At 56.5% G+C, this 20,578-nt stretch overlaps 1 protein-coding gene across 50 annotated transcripts in view; it reads right to left on the reverse strand.

Annotated features, from left to right (window-relative positions):
- The window catches only part of LOC111142426 (CUGBP Elav-like family member 4), a 289,048-nt gene that overhangs the window by 212,829 nt on the left and 55,641 nt on the right, over window positions 1-20,578 (reverse strand). For all 50 annotated transcript variants that reach the window (XM_022495505.1, XM_022495504.1, XM_022495503.1 and 47 more), the window contains exon 2: window positions 18-100. In XM_022495505.1, the coding sequence (XP_022351213.1) occupies window positions 18-100 (83 nt within the window). The remainder of the gene's footprint in view (window positions 1-17; window positions 101-20,578) is intronic.

Here is a 20,578-nt window from a genome sequence, read left to right on the forward strand (position 1 = left end):
CGGCGGGCGCCACTTACCCCGGGCAGAGTCTTCTGCTCGTGCAGCGCGCTCTGGGCCTTCAGCGCTGACTCACGCTCGCAGTAGGTGAGGAAAGCGCAGCCTAGGGAGGGAAGCAAGCGCCGAGAAGGGTCAGTGGGGCGCCCCCCGGCCGCCGACGCGCCCTCTCGCCCGCCCTCCAGTCTCGGCCCCTCCCCGCTCTGGGTCCCTCTCCCCACCTCTCTCTCTCCTGTGCACTCCACTGGAGCTTTCTTGCCTCTCCGTTTTCCTGTCTGTCTGCTTTTTGTCCCTCTCGTTGCTTTTCTGTTTTCCTCACTCGCCGAAGTCTCCCCACCCTGCATCTCCCCCCCTGCCACGCCCCCGCCCCCTCTCCCCGCGGGTCCCTTCCTGTCCCTGTGCCCTGTGCCTCGGCCTCTCCCTCCCTCCTTCCCTCCCTTCCTCACCCACCACCCCCGCCGTTTTGTCTTAGCTCCACACCCAGTACCTCCTGGAAGGGACAGCTCCCAGCCCTCCACCACCCCCACCCCCACCTCTAGTCACATTGCGCCATGAACTTGTTCTGGCCCCTTCCGGAGTGCTGCCGGCTGCTCCATCAGGGATGATGGAAGGACCCTCGAGACCTGCCCCTGCCAAATAAAGTCTCCATCTGTAGGGAGGACCCTAGGCCTGTCTGTACTAATAAAGTGAGTGGGGCTGTCCATGTGTCCCCTGCCACCCCATGTGCAGTGACATCTCCACACCCCTCCAGTTAGAGGGCTTCTTGGGCATATCCAGCCCACCAACGCTCAATAGGAGCTGAGGCCCACTCTTGCTCTGCCTCTAATTCCCTGGGTGACCCTGGCAAATTCTGTCTCCTGTGCGGCTTCAGTCTCTTCATGTGTGCATTGAAAAGGCTGACCCAGTGGGCTCCGCGGTCACTCCAGTATAGTTTTCCCCTTAAGTGACTGACGTGCCTCACCAGGGAATCTGTATTTTACAGAACAATGTACCTAACTCACAGGGTGACTCTTTCTGCTAGCCCTTCAGGCATGGTGACCAAGCAAAGAGCATGCTTGCTAGTAGGAGAGTCTTTCTGGCAGTTCCCGCAAACTGCCGGGTGTCAGGGGCCTCTTCCTCTGCCTGTGGCTTCTGTGGCCTGTGCCTGTGGCCTGTGCCTGTGGCCTCTTGCGTGGCTTCTGAGGCCTGTAAGACCTAGACTGTAGGGGAAGTAAAAAAGCCACCTTTGGCCAACAGAAGGTTTTAGTCTCCTGGGGATTGTCACCTCAAGCTTTCCGAAGGCACCCTGCAGCCTGGCCACCTTCCTTGTTTCCCAGGCTTCTTCCCCTCCACTGCCCCTCTTCCTTTGTTCTCACTATCTTCTCACCTGGTATGCCTTCTTGGCCCATGCTCCCATCTTCCAATCCCACCCTTCTTTCAAGAATCCGATCAAGTTCCCCTGATTCTGAGCAGCCCTTCTTGACCACTCTGGTCCATCCCATGCCAACCTCATGTCCATCCCAAGCCACCCATTCTCTGGCCATTTGTTAACTACTTCCCAGATGCCCACTGTGTGCCAGGCTCTGTGGCCTAGGCCCTCTTTCAGTGAGGTCTGCAGGCTGGTGGAGCCTACACCAACCCTTGTTACCAGGCTTTCTCTGGCTTCTTGCTCCCCGGGGAACAGAGTGCTCCCAGCATCCTCTGCAGTTCCTTTCTCCTCCACCACTTACTGCTGGGGGTGGGGGGGACACAACCCTTCCTTCTCTTCCAGTATAGAAATTGGTCCTGGGGTGCCTGGGTGGCTCAGTCCTTAAGCATCTGCCTTCAGCTCAGGTCATGATCCTAGGGTCCTGGGATCGAGCCCCACATTGGGCTCCCTACTCGGCGGGAAGCCTGCTTCTCCCTCTCCCACTCACCCTGCTTGTGTTCCCTCTCTTTCTGTGTCTCAGTCAAATAAATAAATAAAATCTTAAAAAAAAAAAGAAAGAAAGAAATTGGTCTGCCTCCCTTCCCCTTAGGAGAGGAGATGGAAGGGAATGTATGATAGAAGGACAGAAAGGAGGAAGGAAGCAGGGAGAGATATCGGGGAGGCAGAAACTCTCAGCAACCTGTGGGCTCTGCGCCTTCCCCACCTCCAACTCTTGCCCCAGGCTGGGAGGACCCATGAGTGCCAGGAAGTCTCTCCTCCACTCCATCCTATCCCTCCCCATCCAGACCCCAGATCACACGGCCTTCTCCCCGCTCTTCACTCCTCCCTCCTGGTCCTGGCAGAGGGTTATTGATGGAGACACCAGGGGACTGAAATGAATAGCGGTCAGAGGCCCCCATGACGTCCTCCCTCGTGCTGCTGCCTGCCTCTCTGGGGGCCTCTTTCCTCCCGTCCCTTTCCTGGCCTTGTCCTCTGCCTATGCCTGCCTGCAACTGGGAGGCAGCCACTGTCTTGCTGAAGGCAGGCAAGCCAGCTAGGGATAAGGTCAGGGGCAGGTGTGGAGAGGGAGGAGAAGGAGGAATGGGAAGAAGAAGAAGGTGGTAGGAGGAGGAGGGAACAGGGAGAAGAAAGGAGAAGTAGGAGGAGGTTAGAGGAAGACCAGGAAGGGGGAATAGGAGGAAGAAGGGGAGAAAATGGCCACACTGTTGTGGCCCCAGATGACGGATAACGATCCTAGGAAAGAGAAAGAATCTGTTGCTTTTTTCCAGCTTCCAGGAATTTCTGCCAGTGTTTCTGAGACCTCACAGCTGCTGTGAACCAGAATCTTTGAGGGAACCCCCAGGCCCCATGTGACGGTCCCTGACATCTCCTCCCCTTGACCTCACCTCCTTCAGTTCTTCATCTTGCCAACCCCGTTGCCTCCTTCCTATTTCTCAGCTCCGCTAGACACACTCTGCCTTAGGACTTCTGCACTGATTCACCCCGCTCTCTGTGGGCTTGCTCCTTCACTCCCCCCAGGTTTCTGCTTAAATGTGACCTAGTGATGCCCTTTCTGACCTCCTTTCACACAGCACAGCACCCCTCTCCCAACACACACTTCCTCTCCTACCTAATGTCCTGTTTTCTCTTCAATTTGGCACCCCACTGAGCTATTAACCTTACAGGTTCATTCTTTGATTGGCAGTTGCCCCGACCTCCGAGGGAGGTCAGGGACTTGCTTCTGTCCCTTTCCAGCTTGGTTCTCCATGTCCCCAACAGGGGCGGGAGGCAGGATCTCAATACATATTTGTCAAGAGCCCAGAATCCTGCCCGGCAACTTGTGCGGGGCCAACGGGGTGGGGGGGGTGCCCTCATCTATAAAAGGGGAGAGCCATCCCCCTCAGAGGTTGGTGGGGAGACCTACTAGTCAGTGGGTACCAACAACCTCTGCAGAGCATGGCCTAAACAGAAACCTGCTCTCGTGGGCTTGAGATCAGCAGGAGGATTCCCTCCTTCAGTCCCTCTGCACGTCTGCCAGGCGGACCAGCCTTACAGAGGCGCCGGCTGGGGGAGAAGCCCAGGCCCTGCTCAAGTGTCCTCTTCAGCCAGTCCGGTGCCATGGTTCAGCCCAATACGTCTCACTAGGGTTCTTAAAAAAAAAAAAAAAATATATATATATATATATATATATATATATATATATATAGCTAAGCAGCTATTAACTCCTGACCTCATCGTGTGCAAAGGGACTGTATTTGCTCCCTTGTGGAGGGTAGAGCCCTGGGGGACCAGGAGCCTGGCTGGGAGGAAGTGGCTTCGGAAGGGGAGTTTGCTATCGCAGGGTCTTGCCCAGCAGGGAGGGCCTGAGGTGGAGGCTCAGGTGGGACTCAGGGTGGCCAGGCCTCACTTGTTGGCACTCACTGGCCTCTCACATGTAGGGCAGGGGCTTGGGACACACAGAAGCCCGCTGGAAAATGCTAGTCTTGACTTGTGTTCACTTCCACTCCTCACGGGAGTTGTGGAGTTGGGGAGGGGGCTTCCAGCTGCAAGGGTGTGGAAGGGACCCTCACCTCAGGGCTCACCAAAGCTGCCCTGCTTGCCCTCTGGGACGTGCTGAGCTGACCTGTCCCCAGACCAGAGATGCAGCTGTGAGGCCTCTTAGGAATTCACAGTCTATTCAGGAAATGGGATTGTCCCCCGGAGCAGCTGCTACTGAGCCAGCAGGGCCCGGGAGAGGAGGCTAGGCCAGGCTCTGCACCTTGGGAAGGTCTGAGAAGGGAGCCCCTCTCCCTGGGGACGGGGCTGGTGGCCCAGCACACCCTTCCCGGCCTGGCCCTACAGGTGGACTCTTCCCCTGTGCTCACAGAAAGAAGAGGAGTCCACTGTGGCCTTTTGGAAAAGCAGAACAATTGAAAGGCACCGAGAGGTCTCTCAGCGCAGAGACGGTTTTATGTTTCAACCGTGGAATACTCTATAGCAGTTAAAATGCTGAAATGGTCCTCGATGTACCAGCGTGGGAAGCCACAGTCAGAAGCGACAAGCAGAGTCGTGAAACAGCATACACCGCGTACACGCAGTGACGACACAGTCCATTAGTTCCATGTGCGCCTGAATCTGTATTTACACCATGGCACAAAGTCTAGAAGATATCACACCAAGCTGGAAACAGGGAGTCTGTGGGAAGGTGGGGCGTATCACCCATAACATTAACTTTTTTCGGTTTGATCGACGCAGTTAGACACCATGTATCACAGTTAGACTCATGTATCAGTTGCACAATTAATTTTAAAGAAAAAAAAAAGCTATGCCAAAGAAGATAGGATGACAGGGGAGGTGGTGCGAGTGGGTGAGCCAGACTCATAGTCCCTTTTGAGGGGACAGTCAAAGATCACTGGACATCAGCTTCCTGGCAAATTCTTCGTGAGGGAAATTATCACGTGAGGGTCCGCCTGTCCTGGTCTCAAAGCTTCCAGGAACTGAGGTAGATTCCCTCCACCCAGCAAGTGATGCTGAGGCGGGATCTGAGGTGGGGAGTGCAGAAATGACTCTCATGGGGCTGGGATCTCACAGCTCAGCTCCCATTTTTCCTGTCCCACCATCTTGGAGGGAGGGTCCCCCAGCACCAGCCCCTCCCACAAGTCTCCCATCCCTCTGGAATCACGGACCTGAGCAGAACAGAACTGCAGCCCGGCAGAGCAGGGATGGACTTTGGAAATCATGGGGGGGTGGGAATGGGTGCCAAGAGATGTCACACGTTGAGACAAGTGCGGTGACAGTGCTACTGGCAGCAGCCGCAGCCCGGGGTTCCCTGCACGAGGCAGCCCCCACCCTCCTGCCTCTCTTCTGAGGCTCTCACTTCTACCATGTGCCCTGAACACTGGCCTAGACCTGCGCTCACTGGTCCTCATGCTGACGGTTGACCTCTTCCCACTCGTCCTTCGTATTTACTTGTCCTTCCCATCTGTTCCTTGGCTTGTGGCTCTGAAGAGACTGTCTACTGTGTGAAGGCTAAGGGCTTCGAAATGGAGGACTGAGCTTCTAGCTCAGGCACCTGAGGGCTGGGAGACCTAGAGAGCCATGGGGGCGGGAGAAGGGGAGGCACCTGGCCTGCAGAGAGACTGGGAAGGCCTCTGGCAAGGAAGGGCGGGGAGGGGGTAGAAAGGTGTGGCCAAAGCAGGAGCCCAGGAGCCTTGGGGAGGCAGGAGGAGCTGAGGACGGTGCTGTGCTAAGGTGCAGGGGGATGACGGCAGACACCCCCCCTCCAGCTGGGCGAGAGGGCACCACTGGTTCCCGAGAAGGTGGGTGGGTGCCCTCTCCCACGTGGGGGTAAAACACAGCCCGGCAGAATTAATTGCGAGAGATGGCAGTCATTTACAAAGCCCCCGTGTGCAGGGATAAAAGGCCCTTGTCATTGTGAAGTGAAGGAAGTACAATTTCCTGCCCAACTCCAAGCAGGGCCTAAACCTGGGGTGTAATCTTCATCACGGAAGGGAAGGCTCCCGATGTGCTCCCCTCTCCCACCCAGCCAGGCCTTGGCTTCCCACTAATTGAATTACCGAATTAGCTGGAGGAAGGTGGCCCTAGGATAGGAAGATCTGGACTTTAATAAAACATCAGATCCTTCGAGGCCTGCACTTGGCTGGCCTGGAGGAAGTGAGAGGAAGCCAGGGCCTGGGAACAGGGTGGGGAAGGTAAGCAAGGGTAAGCAAGCAGGAGACGCACCAACCAACCAGACCAATGGGTCAAGCGGGGGCTCCCTGTTCCGTGCAGTACTCTTGGCTGTCCAGGAAGACCCCCTTCCCACCCCAAATCTCCACCCGTAGACCTGCCTAGTTCCTGAAATCCCATCCTCAGAGCACCACCCCTCAGTGGTTCTCATTGAGTCTGCACCTGAAAATCACCTGGAGAATCTTAAAAAACAGACACAGGCCCTGCCGCAGAGAAATTAAGGCAGAATCTCTGGGGGCGGATGGAGAGAGGGAGGGAGAGAGGGAACATCCGCCAGCCTCCCAGAAAAGAGGGTCACGGGTTTTTCTGAGGCCAAATCCGCCCCCTTCTCCCTGCCCCAATCCAGTTCCCATCCCCCATGGTCTGGGTGGGCAAGGGTTACCTCTCTGGTGCTTTCTGGAGCAAAACGCCCCTTCCTCCCTTCTTATGCACGTGGGAGACAGAGCTGCAGAGCTGTTCCTCACCTACACATTCTCCCTCTGGGAATATCTTCCCACCTGGGTGCTCGTCCCAGGTCTGTACCTCCTTTAAGACCCACCGTTTGGGTCTCTGGGTCTGTGAAGCCAAGGGCCCACACAGTCTCACCTCATCTTCCTCTGGTTCCTGCCCCAAGGGTGAGCCTTGTGTGCTCACTTGAGAATGGGCCCTTGGGGCTCAGCAGAGCCTGGTGACCGGCAGGAGAAAGAAACCAGGAGACTGTGAACCGTCTCTGCCTCTCTTTCCCAGCCCAGCCCCCAGCTGATCCTCCTGCCATCTTCCCAGGACCTGTCCTGGCTGTTCTGGTGCTCCCGGTACTTTCTACCTGGATCTTCCTCCTTTCTCCCACTTCCCCAGGGGACTCCTCTGTGCTGGTCTTGCAACGGCTCCTGTAGCTCTCCTCTCTCCACAGCAGAGGGACAGTGAACCCACCCATGGACAGGACTCTGACTTCCCCTTGCATCTCCATCTCTGCGGGGTAAAGCCAAGCCTGAGCATCCTTTCCCCTTCAGCCTCTGCCTTGCCTCTCTCCTCTGGAGTCCACATTTCCTTCTAGGAGTGATGGAGCTTCCCCTTTCCCACCAAGATTTCCCCAACTGCACCAACCCCAGCATCTCTTCAGGCCCTTATGGATGGCCCCTCTCAGTTGGCAGTTAGGACACACATATTCGTCTACCTTGCATTTATGTGTGTTTTGCCCACATTGAAATCTGCTACTGTAGGAACTGTCAACTCCTGGGTCCTCTCCTCTTCCCAGTGACAGACATCATTGAATGCAGTGGTGGTTAAACTCCGCTCTGCCCCTGCCTGGGTAGAGGTGATCTGAAACGCTGGGGAGAGATGGTTGGCTGCAGGGAGAACAGGGTGTGTGGAGAGGGTCTGGGACGGCTGCCTTTCGGCTCAGGCCCCTGATGGCGGCAGGAGCCATCCATCTTCCTGGGAGGAGGCCTGGCAGGTGGGATGACAGGGCCGCCAGCAGGCGGGGGAGATGGATGGTGCCCTCAGCCAGTGCATTAGGGCTGCGGGCCTTCTCCCTGTTCAGGGCCTTCCAGGGTTGAAGCTCTACCCTTGGTCCTCATCCTGCTCTGGGGCTCAGCACTGCCTTCCTGCTCCCACTGTCCTTAAACAGCAAACTCCAGAGGAGAGCATGGTGGCCTGTTCAAGCGCTTCTCAGAGATAGTGGTTGCACGACGTGGGAAAGTTGATTTGGCTCACTGTGACCCTAAGTGTGTCTCCTACTTCTTCCAGGTCTCCTATCCTTTGTGGCCACAAGACAGAGATGGACACAGAGCTGGGAGATAGGGATGTCCCCAGACTTACACTAGGAGCCCCCGGGGAATGGGACTAGCCTTCTCTTTCTCTGCCTGCGGGACACAGGGCAGGGTCCAGGAGACTCAGACCTGGCTCTGGACCTCAGGGGAGGAAAGGAGTGGTGAGCAGGCCTTTGCCAGGCATCTTTCCTGCCAGTTGCCCTTGTTTACACCCTCAGCACTAGAGAATGGCATGTCTGGTGTCAGCTGCAACATCTTTATGACACTGTGAAAAGGGACAAAAACTGGGCATGACATATTGATGGCCTCTCTCTCTCTCAGCAAAGAGCTCTTGGTGGTGGGGCCTGGCTCAGGGAAGGTGTCAGCCTTTCTGAGGCTCAGCCCAGGGACGAAGGACCCCCCTTGCTCCGCTGACGCGTGTGCTGGCTTTGTTCCCATGGCCAAAGGGTTGCCTGTACCCCGTCTCTAGGCCAAAATTTCCTACTCGTCCCCATGAAAGCACTCAGCGCTCCCTTTCATTCCCGTCTTTATGGGGGGACTTCACTGGACACGGTGCTGTTGCTCCCATGGGCTCAGCCTTCTTGTACCTCGGAGCAGGCCACAGCATGTTATCATGGCTTGCAGAGACCTGAGGCTCCCAAACAGATGGTTGTTTGGGGCTCAGTTCCTGTTGTCCCCTCCAGTAGCCCTGGGCAGTATCTGGGCCCTGGGGGGCCTCATGGGAGATGTCTTCCCTCCACACCCCCACCCCATGGCTTGCACTTGGAATGAAAGGCTCCGGGGTGACCTTATTCTCTTCCTGCAAGGACCCAAGTGGAGTGAGCTGGGCTCTCAGGGGCTTCCCTGGGCCGCAACTACCTGAGCTCCCTCTACCCCTAGAACCTCCTCCAATGTCAAAGTCAGGTCATGGGCTCCTCCACAGAGGGCTCTATTTGAGTGTCCAGGTTGGATCTGAAATGCACGTGGGGCACTTGTTACTCACACGGATGCCAGGATAAGCGCTAAGGCACAGACACTGAACTGTGTTCCTTTCTAATTAACCTGGTTGGGGAGTTTAGATCTTCCTGTTTTGAATTTTCTCAGAACAGGGAGCACCTGCAGAGAAGCTGGGTGTGACTCAGTGGGAAGGGACTGTGAGCTTTCTGAGTGCCACAGTGGAAGGGGCTCTCAGGGGCCCCCTTGGCCTGACCCAGCCCCTCACTGAACTGTGGGAGCTGGGCCACAGGCAGGGCTTCTAAGAAAGCGGGGCCATCTCAACTGCTCTGGGAGGGAAACCGTATTCCCGTCTCAGTGCACTTCTGCCCTCTGTGTTCCCATCTCCACTGCCGACCTGCAGCTGCCTCTGCCTCTTCTCCTGTCTCGCTGCAACTGCAGTACTGGACTGGCTGACCTCAGCCATGCTGCTCCCCCTGCCCTGGTGCGCTGAACCCTCAGCGTGTGGGAAGGACATGGTGCAGGACCCGAGCCCCTCGGTGGCCCCCAGTGCTTGCCAGATCGTGTGTCTCAGGCCTGCAGAGGAGGCTCAGCCATGCTTGTAGACTTGCACTGAATTCCCTTTGTTGGAGCATCACGTGGTGGTTGGACCAGCTAAACTAAGGTGGAGGTCATTTCCCCAATAGAATCCCCTTCCCCATGTATGTGGAAATGTTGGGGATCCCTCCTTGGTATGCTCCCGAAGCCCCAGGCCACCTCCTTTAAACCGTCGCCGGCATATCCACAGACACAGCTCTACCCCATGATGTCCTTGTACTGTGGGGGACTGGCCTCTCTTGACTCCTTTCTCCGGTGAAAGGAGAGATCACACCCTCAAGGCAGGGGACTGTGGAGTCCCTCTGTCCCTCTTCTCAGTCACACTGAACCACACTTCTCCCCAACACATAGCCAGTCACGTTTGGGCCTTTGCTCTGGCTCCTATCCCACCTGAGCTGCCCTCCCGGCTTGCAGGGGTGGGGTGCGGGGGTCCTCTACCAGCTCCTACCACCTCTGCAGCCCTCCCCAGCTTCCCAGCACTCCCCGATTCTCCTTCCAACGAGTTCTTCTACCCCCAAGTGTCTAAAACATAACCATGAGGGTTTGGCTGAACAGAGTTTTCTACTGTTCTCATCTGCGGAAACTATATCTCCCTGCTAGACCGCAGCTCACAGGACTAGGTCTGTCCTGTCCATCCTCGAACCAGCCCCGGAATGGGAGCTTCACAGAGTGACTGAGCTGCAGAGAATCAGAAGGGAGGGCACGCCAGCTCCACTTTGATTGTGCTCGGGCACGCAGGACCTGCCAGGTGAGGTGAATTAATCTCGCCTCCCTCTCCTGGCTCCTTCCTAACAGCCCCTAATTCACTTAAAGGACAAAAAAAAAAAAAAAAAAAATGGAGAAGAGGAGGAAGAAGAAGCAGCACACCAACCAAGAAATTCCAACCTCAGCATCCAAGACAGGCTATTTTGAAAAGACCAATAGCCAGGAGTCCCATATTACAGGATCAATGTTTGGAAAATGTGATTTTCTTTTTAAAAGCAGAAAAACAATCTCACACAATCCTGGCAGGCCATGGTCCAGCTCTCGGCAGAGGGTGTCTTTCTCTCATGATCTCAGCCACTTAAGCCACTCTTCTGGCTGGGCATTGGGCTTCACCCAACATCAATAAGATAAGTTCAATCGCAGGCAGTTAGCAACATTTAACCTGAGGGCTGCGGCAAAGGAGTAGTTAGCAAATGTGGCGGGGATGCTGGCCTCCGTGAGTTAATCCCTCAAGCTCCCTGAGCCCTGGCAGACGTAGCCATCACACTGTAGGAGGGACGGAGGCTTGAGCGAGTCCGCTGGCCTGAGGCCTGGGAAGGGATGGAGCCACTCACCCTTCATTCATCAATGACCTTGGGAGTGCCCAAGCTGGGTGAGAGGCAATTGGCAAATGGGGAGGGTGACCTCTGAGAGGGAAGGACAGAGCATGGCATTCTGCTTGATTTCCTCTGTTTCTAGAGACTTACCCACATCCCAAAGAGCCACCAAGAAAGAGGACCGAGCTATGTAATGCGTTGACTGGTACATCAGACTCAAACCATGTGACTGGGATGGGTGGTACTATCATCTGCAGTGAGAGGGAAAGATGACTCATTCATTCACCGGTTCCACAACTATTTGTTGAGGGCCCACCATTTGCTAGATGGTAAAAGACATAAAGGAGGCCCTAGGTGAAAAACTTGCAAGGCCAGGTGCTATATGTGCCAGGAGCACACCAGCCAAGCCAAGGTTTGTGCGGGGCTCATGCTGACAGCAAACACTGATGATTGGTTATCTGCCGGGCGTGGGTCTAAATTCTTAACATGTATCAAATCGTTTAATACAATAACTCAATGCAATAGTACAATAATCATCCCCATTTTACAGGTAAGGAAACAGGCTCTCGAAGACAAAAGACCTGCCCGGGGCCTTTGGCCAAGTTCCTGGTAGAACTGGGCTGCCAGATGCAACAGGCCACCTGCAGAGTCTGTGACCTTAACCCTGGGTTCTGCCACTTCCTGGAGGAGGATGCTGGGCTCTGCTCAGGGCAGGGACAAATCAGGGCAGGGACTCTCTCCCCCCTCCCCGCCCCCACCCCCCCTCCTTCCTTCGTTTCTTCTTCTGTCTCGTGGCTGGAATCCCATATTCTCTCTTGTCCTTCGATTTCATTCCCATTCTTGACTACTCCAGGATACGCCATTTTTTTCCACCCCTAAACAAAGTAACACCAGACCCGGTGGTTTCTGTCACCTGCCAGCCGCCACCCCTAGGAAATCCATTTAACTCCCACAACCTGGTCGTTTCCATCAGCAGGACCCCTGGGAAAGGGCTCCAGTCTCCGAGGGAGGTGGGCCTGGCTTCAAGGGCGGTCTCTGCCTTGTTCTGGAAGCCCCGGGTAGTTTGGGTAGTTCACGTCATCCCACTGCAACCCCTGGGCCTCGGGTTCCTTAGCCAGTGAGCTGCCAGGGTCACGGGCATCCAGCCGTGTGCCTGGCAGATCACTAGCAGGGGAGGGATTACTCCAGCCGCCCTCACTGGGAGCAGCAGCGGTGACACGGCACTAAAGACGCTGCTTGGCATTTACACCGGTTTGTCTGGTGCTGTCTGCTTCCCTTGTGGGGCACCTGCACGATCCATGGTAACCTCCCCACCCCAGTGCGTACTCCCAGGACAGGGAGCTCCTCTGGGTTTCCTGCTCCCGAGCTGGCCAGACCCTGGGGTCTCGCAGCGCCTGAAGGTGTGCACAGCGAGTCTAGGATATGAGTATGTTTTGTTTACCTCCTGTATCTAATATGCTAATGACAGGAGGCAGTAATGAGCTGGCAGGGACCTGAGTGACAAAGAGCTGGCTTCCTGCTTCCCTAAAGATGCACCTTAGTGTCAATTGTTTCTTTTGTGAGAGGAATTGTTAAGGCCTGGAAATGTGGGCTGCAGAGGAGGGCTGGGAAGAGGAAAGTGGGGGGGTGGTCTCAGGAAAGAGCAGTGCAGGTCTGTGGGAGCACCCTGGGATGGGCAGCCTGGGAAGGGTGGATGTGGAATCCTATGCCCCCCTGGGGAGGCAAAGGATGTGAATCAAACAGGTCTGTGTGAGTCACTTACTAACTCTGGAGAGGTCCCGTAAGTGCCCAGGTGGCAGCGCCGGCCCCATCCGCTCTGTGTCCTTGTGGCCCTGCTCCTGGCCCAGGGCCCGGCATGGTCACAGGAAGCACAGGGTGAGGGATGGACACTGGTCTGGAGTGAGAAGGCCTACTGAAGGCAATTTCTCGATGGGTAAAACAGCCTCCAGCCAGTCACCAGATCTCTCTGGACTTTAGTTTCCTCTTTTTGTGAAATGGGTTCGATACCCCTGCCCATGAGTCTGGGTCCCCCACACCCAGTGGAGTCCTGGCACAAAGTGGGTCCTGGCATACGTTCATCAGTGAATGGGAGAGTGGAACAGGAGGGAGGGAAGAAGTGTTCTCTGCTCTTTAACAGAGAAGGAAATAGATGTGTCTGTAGATGGAGGTGAAGCCATCATCCTCAGAGCACACAGTTGGTCAGTGGAGGAACTGGATCCCCCATTCCTGCCCAGCCTCCTGGGCTGAGGAGAGAACAAGTGTCTGAGAGGTCTGGCGGGCCCAAGGCAGCCCTGAGGAGGAGGAGAACAAGCAGATGCTGGGTGGTCAGCATAGAAAGCCCTAGATGAAATGTGTAGGAAGCAGAGTAAATTAGCAGATGGAGGTGCATGTCTAAGGCTTTGCACCAAATGGAGGGAACTGGAACAGATTAGTGTGAGCACGTGGGGCTCAGTCCATCCGGGATCCCCGCCCCTGCCTGGAAGGATGGTGAGCAGTGACCAAGGCTAAGGGGAGGGAGGCAGAGGTTGAAGAGCTCATGTGTCCTAGGTGTGTGTGTGTTTCTAATCCCTGTTCTCACTGCTTTCAAGGGTCTGAGGGTGGAAAGGAGTGGGAGATCCAGGGGACTTGGTGAGCTGTGCCAGGGAGAGCCAACCTGAGGCCTGACGTTACCACTTCCATGATGGGTCTGACTCCCACAGCTGGTCAAGGCTCAGTCTTTGCAGCCCCAGGTTTTATCCTTTCTCTCAGCTTCCTAGAAATTTATATTAGACCTCTGCTTTGTCTTGGCTGTACAGACTGTACCCCATGGCCAAGAAGGCCAGCTGGGGGAGCTGAGGCCTAGAAGGGGAGAGCCCGGGCAATGGGGGTAATAAAAGAGGTGGCTACTGGCCCTCCTCCCTGGCGTTTCTACTCCCAGGCAGTGGTGGCCCTCATCTGTGTCTTGAGTACAGAGGCTTGACACACTCTGTGAATTGGGGGGCACCAGCAATGTAGGTTGCGGCCGAGAGGCTGGGCTAGTTGAGACCAGAGGTTCTGGGACTAGACTGAGGATGGTAGGAGTGGCAGCAATGTAGATGGTAAGAGACCCTGGGTGCAAAGGCCCCCACAATACAGAAGTGGGAAAAGACACTGGGCTGGAAGTTGCTGTTTGGATCAGAGGCCAGGACAGTATGCTTCTGGCAAGCCCCTGGCCTTCTGGGGCCCTTCTTGGCTTCCTTGTCTGCAGAATCCTGACCTGAGCAAAAGTTTGGCTCTGGCAAAATTCTGGGACATGAAAGTGGGAAGGAAGATTCAGAGTTCTGGATTTTAATCCTGATTCTACTTGTTTTTGAAGGTCTAGGTGGGACAAGGTGGGACAATCCCCCCACCTGCCTCACCCTTGCCACCATCGCCATGGCAGACCTCTGAGGCCTCCTGCCCTCAGTTCTTTCACTAGATGTCCATGGGCACCTGCTCCTTCCCAGTTCTGCCTGAGGAGGGAGGGAAGGATAGGAAAGGGAGATGGGCAGCCAGACCCCAGTGGTACCCAGCCTGGGGAAGGACTAGGGATGGAGGGTCATGGAGGAGGCCTCACCAAGTGATATGTGCCCCAGAGACCACGCTCCTGACTATGGAGGCCTGGGGAAGCCTGGGACAGAATGAGTGATGAGGGGACCCCTTATGGAGGCAGGGAGTGCTCCTAGGAGCCTTGACAGAGGTAGAGAGGAAGAAGCGGGGGCTTATTCCCAGAGGTCGGAGTGAGCTGGCTACATGTGGGGAACCAGGCAGGGCAGCAGACATTCACAATCAGATGGTGTGCTCCTTAGAAATGCACCCCAGTGTCACCCAGCAAAGGGCTAGTCCACCCTCCCCCTCTCCCTCCCCCCTTCCCCCTTCCCCATCTCCTGCAGAGCATGGGTTCAGGCAGGCAGGTTTGGAAGGGGAGGTGCGGGTCTCAGTGGGCAGCAGCATCCCTCAGTGAGGGCTCCCACCCTGGTTTCAGAGTGGCCCAGGCTGCCTCTGCCTCCCATGACGGGTCCCTCTGTGAACCCCGTGCCACCTCACTGCCTGCTTTCGTCTGCGTGTCTATATATAGTGATCTCGAGGCACACTCTGGAATTGGATTTGATGTAGCCCTCTGGACTCGAGCTAACTTTTGGGGAGTAGTTTTCTTGGGAGCCTGCCAGTCCAATTCCTCCCCCATGAACACTAATTACTGCACAGACCTTCTCCATGAAATCAGCGCTGAAGCCATTCCCATCCAGGCGGCTCTCCAAGACGAAATTTTTCTACTGGGAACCGACAGCCGCAAATAAACCTACCATCTACTTAGCAACAGAGAGCAAGAGCAGGCGGGAGGTGGGGAGGGAGGGGGGACGCGGGGAGAGTGGGAGGGAGGGAGGGGGAGGAGAAGAGGGCTCGCTTCTTCCCTTCCTTCTGTTCTTTATTTCACAGAAAGGGTGTAATCAGCGCTCTCTGGAAAGGTGGTACAGCGTGTCTCATAAGACAATGCAGTGGCCCAGAAGGAGGGCCAGGCCACTTGCAAGGCCAGTACCTGTTCTTGGCTGCTTGAGCTTGGCCAGAGCCCCCACTGCCCTGCTAGACCCCGCTGGGTGCCTGCGGCAGCCCCCTGGCCTCTCCAGGTTTTATTCGGTGCTTCTGCCCCCTAACCTCCCCACCACCCCAGGGACCCGGCCCATGCCTGGGCACTCGGTCTTGTCTCACTGAGGATGGCCTCCTTCCATCTCTCTGCCTGGCCAGCTCTCACTCATCTGCCACGGCCCAGACAACAGCCTACCTCTGCCAGGCAGTGCCTCCTGACCCTTCCAGTCCCTCCATTCTGAATTCCAAAGACCTGAGCCAGTCACCTGGCAATGGGGCCGGCTCTGCCCCCTGCCCTCTCGGAGCCTGCATATCAGCTACCAAGGAAGGAGTGAGCACTGGACTGAACAGGAGCTTCGTAGCACCGGGTCCCGTCGGGCGCACCACTGCGGGCCTGCGAGGTAGAGGCCCTCTCCCCTCCTCGCCCCGGGACGAGCTTGAAGCTCAGATTGCTCAGGCAGGACACTCATGGCTGATCACAGCCTCAGAAGCAGCAAGGTAGGATTGAAATCCCTGGGTCCGTGTCCAAAGGCCAGACCCTGGGATAGTTCTGGGAGTTTTGCCTGCTTCCGCCCACCCTGGGTCTCAAAGGTCAGCCGGGGGCTGGGCACTCAGCTCCTGTTCCAGGAGCCTTTGAAGCCAAAGGACAGAAGAATTTCCCCTGGAGGCTTCTCAAGGCCCAGGGCAGGCCCCATGAGCTCTGATGACCATGGACCACTTGCCAGGGGCAGGGGCTCCAGCCAACAAAGCCGGAGAGGCCCTCGGAGCTGCTGGGGTCATGACACTCTGTACCAACCTTGCCCAGTTGGTAGAAGAGCTGTGCCCTCCCTTGGCAGAGCCCCCCGCCCCTGCGTCATGTCTGGCTGTGTATGCCTAGCCGCTGGAGCCAGGACCCCTGCCAAAGGTGCCTCTCCCAGATCCTGTCATTTCTATCTAGTGCCACTTCTGCCACCAAGGCTTGGGGAAGCCTCCCCCATCTCTGGGCCTCGGTGTCTCCACTCATCAAATGGCTGTGATGATTCCTGTCCCGGCTTCCCTGGCGGGGGACACCGCGCAGCAGGAAGGCCCGAGTGCTGCTCTGGTGTCAGTTGTCTCGTTGACAACCGTGGGCTTTTGGGGACTAAATGGGGATGACTGTCCCACGGTCCCTGCCTCATGCCCATTTGGGACTCTCCTGGCCTGGACCAGCCCCATGCAGGGTGGATGAGTGAGGCCAGAGCTCAGCTTTCTTGTCCAGTGAGAAGCATCCAGACTCAGAGAGAACCCAGTGGGTCTAGGAGAGTAGATTCCCTGGGCAAGGAGGGGAGAGGATCCCCGGAAGAGCTCTTTCTTAAAAGAGAAATCAAGAAAATGGGCTATGCCCAGGGACAAGCTACCTTCGTTTTGGGGCTGCCTGCAGCCTTAGTTGTAAGGAGGGAGGGGGGCTGGGGGAGCTGATCTGTGCGGCCTCTCCCATTTCAAGGCCGCGGGATGGGGGTGGGGTGGGCAGTGCCTCAGAACAGGGCTAGCACACCGCATGGCTCTCTCACCTTTGAGCTGCGGGGTTTGGGGCAGGTTTCTTAGCCCCTTTGTCCTGTAGTTCAGGGGCTCTTTTTGTTTTGGGTGTGTTTTGAAATGTGGCGAGGTGAAACCAGGAGGTGAAACCAGAGTGCCGCCTGGACCAGTAGATGGCATGCGCGTCTGCAGAGTAAGTCCTGGCTCCAGCACTGGCGGGCATGAGAGGCGTCCTCCAGGGGACCGGCCGGGCCAAGTGGAGCTGGTCACGGCAGGCTGGGGCCCACTATCTCAGGGCAGCTGAGGGCCCCACCAGGCACAGGCTGGGGAGACAGGGCCTTGGGGGGTCCCCGGTCAGGGCCGGGAGGGAGGAGCTTCTTCAGCTCAGCGGAGGGCAGGACCCATCCCCAGCTTCCACGTGAGTGGTTTCGGGGGCTCGGACACTTGGGCCTGGTGCCCCGGCCAGCTGGCCCTCAGCGTCAGGAAAACAGTCTGGGATCTGCACACCCTTCCTCTCGGTGGCTCTCACATTTGCTAGTTTTGCTTCCCCGCCTAGGTTCCTCCTTATTTTTCCTTAGAAAAACTTTATCCTCCCTTCAGCAGAGCTCACCTGAAGCACACACCCATCATGAGGGCTGCCGTGTGGGGAACAGGGCAGTGGGTACCCCTGCTCTGGCTGGAGCTTAGGCACCGTGGGCTTTTGGGAACTAAATGGGGGTGACTGTGGGAGCCAGGCCCCTCCTGAGTAAGTAAGCACCCTCCTCCTAGGGAAGCACCCCAAGAAGCATCCTTGGGAACAAAGAGGGCCCTGGTAGCAGGCGGAGAGCAGGGCCGTTAGGGAGGCAGGCTTTGGCCTCAGAAAGACCTAGGTTCCTGTCTCTCTACCACTTCCTGGCTGTGTGATCTCAGGTGAGTTCCTGAACCTCTCTGAGCCCCACTTTCCAAACTGTAGAAGAGAACTGATGCAAGCCTGTAGTGACCCTTGTGGAACTCCCAGGGCAGTGCCAGCCTCCACATGTGTCCCTTCTGTGAGGTTCTTGAGCAAAGGTGTCTTGTGTCTGAAACCTCTCCTCTCCGGGGACATCAGGGCAGTGGCCTTGGCCCCATCGGCAGGTGGTCCCTCCCAGGCTGCGGGCAGGCTATGCCTCTCAAAGCCTCGCCCCTCTGTGTCTCCCCCTCCCCTCCCCTCTCCACCCTCCCTGTTCTTTCGATGTTCTCTGTTCCTTCTCTCAGGCGGGGGATGAGCAGAAAAACAAATCAAAGTTGCCTGCTTGTCCTGGAGCCTGCGACGCTCCCACGGAAGGATCCCTTGCTTCCCATTACCCACCCCAATAACTCTTGTATATGGAGTGTGAAATAATTAGCAGCAGCAAAAATAATTTAGGAAACAAGAAGAAACTAATTGTATAAGCTTGTTTGGGGAAAACACAACCGACCAAAAAACCCACTCTGGAGAAAGGTTTAGACAGATAGACCTTGGAGGTCAAGGCCACACCTGGATCACCTGGCAGGGTCCCTTGAAAGGCCCTCTCTCAGGACCAGCTTCCTCCACCCCGACCTCCAGGAGGGGTCCACTGCTGCCAGAGCCGTGGGCCCCCTCATGGGCCCACGAGTCACTTGCCAAAACACATCTACACCCTCATATCAGACCATCTTAAGGAGACAGGTGAGTGGGGTGGGGTGGGGGGTGGTAAGTAGGGAAGGAGGTCCAGACACCTGGAATAGTGTGAGGCCCCAGAATGTGACCTTCCTGAGCTTGACCTGGGTCTGGGTAGCAAGCCCTGTACCCTGCAGGCCAGGAAGGTTCTTCTGTCTCCTACTGCTTGCCTTTGCCATTCAGACTCCCTGGTCCCAGCAGACACCCACTACCCATCAGAGAGCAGCAGCACGTTGAGAACATGGCACTTCCCCAGGAGGTGGGGAAAACTTCCGGGACCTGGTGCTTTATGGCCCTTCTAACGCTGACAAGCCCGCTACCTCCTTGAGCACTTTTGCGACTCCTAAGCTCTCTCCTCTCCTCCACCTCACTGCTCCTCACTTCCTGGGGTGTAAGAGGGCCAGGTGCCCTTGCTTCCATGGAACAAATGTAGAGAAACGAGGAAAGCTCCACATTCCTAAATGGAAGTTTTCAAAATAAGGGAATGAGGGACCGGAGAGATGCAGTAAGGTCACAGTGACCGGGAAGGGCTCAGGGTTTGATTTGGGGATGAGGTTTCTCTCCTTCCTTACCCTGCTGGACAGCTGGCCTGGTTGCTCAAGGGACCTAGTTGGATCCCAGCCTAGCAGGACTCCTCAGCTCCCTGGGATGCTGCCCAAGGCCCTTGACACCCTTCACTCATATCTGAATGAGAGCTGGGCTGCTGGGAGGCCTCCTCTTCCCTGCCCCCTCCTCTGAGATGAGGGGCATTTGCATTTGCTTAGAACTGCACTGTAAGGACAGGAGTCTCACCTCTCTCCCCAGGAGCTCCTGTCTGCTATTTCCCTACTACAAGGCATCTTCCCTTGTCCGGGCCATCGCGATAACCTCCTAATTTGTCCCTTGGCCTCCAGTGCCTCAGTCTCAGGCCAGCTTCTGATCTGTCACTCCCTTGCTTCGAAACCTTCTGTGACTTCCTCTTTCCTCCAAAATCAGCACACACTTCTCAGCCTCGCCTCCATTGTGACATTGGTCTCTGTCATCCCCCTCAGTCAGGTCTCCGTGTTCGAGGAATTACTTCAAAGGTCGACTCTTCGGTGAGAAGTCAACTCATTGAGAGCAGACCTGGGTTCATACCCTGTTGTCTCCCCCCCCCCCCCACTGTTTTCACCTGACTCACAGTGGTTCCTGTGTGGCCCTCAAGCCACGGTGGCCTGGTGTGTCTGTCTCCCAGACACACCATTCCCTGCTGACCATCGAGGCCTGGAGGGCTCATGGTGCCTTACATTCAGCCTGAGCAAAGTGGTACCCATTGTTTTGTCCATACCCACCCAGTGTTCTGGATTCCCCCATGCGGGTGATTGGCACTCCCGAGGCAGAAACTTGGGAGTTCTACAACCTCCTTCAACTCACCCACCCTGCAGACATCTCCAAAGTGGGTTTCTCCTCTCCACCCTGCCCCCACCAGGTACAATGTCATCATCACTTTCCTTCCTGTGGCTCCCAAGAGCAGCCCCTGCCTCCCCAGGGCTCCTGGGCAGGCCTCGTCTGGGCTTCTCCCTCTCCCACTTTGTGTCCCTGATTGGGCTGAAATCTGGTCCCCAGTTGCCCCAGCAGATAAGAAAGGGCGGGCGCAATTGGGGGACCTCAAGGGCCAGCCTGAGACATCATAGGCAGTGGAACTGATGGATGATCTGGTGGGAAGCACCCGGGGAGGGAGCGGCATGCGAGCACCGTCATTCTGGAATCGGCACATGGCATGAGCCAGGGGAAAGCATTTGGAGGCAGGAGAGCGGCTCCCTACAGGCAGGCCCCTCTGGGCCCATTTGCTGCACTAATTGCCTGACAGAATTACAGGGCAGGTGTCCAGGTCCTGGGCTGTGGTCTCACCATGCACTCAGCAGCTGAGGTCTTTGGAGGGGTGGGGGTCGGGTGGAGTGCTGGGGAGGTAAGCGTGGAGTGCTGCCCCCTACCTCCTGCTGGGCTGATGGATGGCACTAAGTATGCATAGGCAGGGCACGCCTGTGCTCCAGGCTGACATGCCACAGGTGCAGCCGCAGGGGACACAAGCCAGCTGCTCCATTCACATCTGCGAATGCTGTTCTAGGTCATGCTGTGAGCTCAAGTGGTCTGGTGGCCTGGGGGCCTGAAGCCCCTCACTGTCTTTGGCTGATCCTCT

This window comes from Enhydra lutris, unplaced genomic scaffold (assembly GCF_002288905.1).
Source record: "Enhydra lutris kenyoni isolate GAN:26980312 unplaced genomic scaffold, ASM228890v2 scaffoldscaffold8, whole genome shotgun sequence".
NCBI classification, from domain to species: Eukaryota; Metazoa; Chordata; class Mammalia; order Carnivora; family Mustelidae; genus Enhydra; species Enhydra lutris.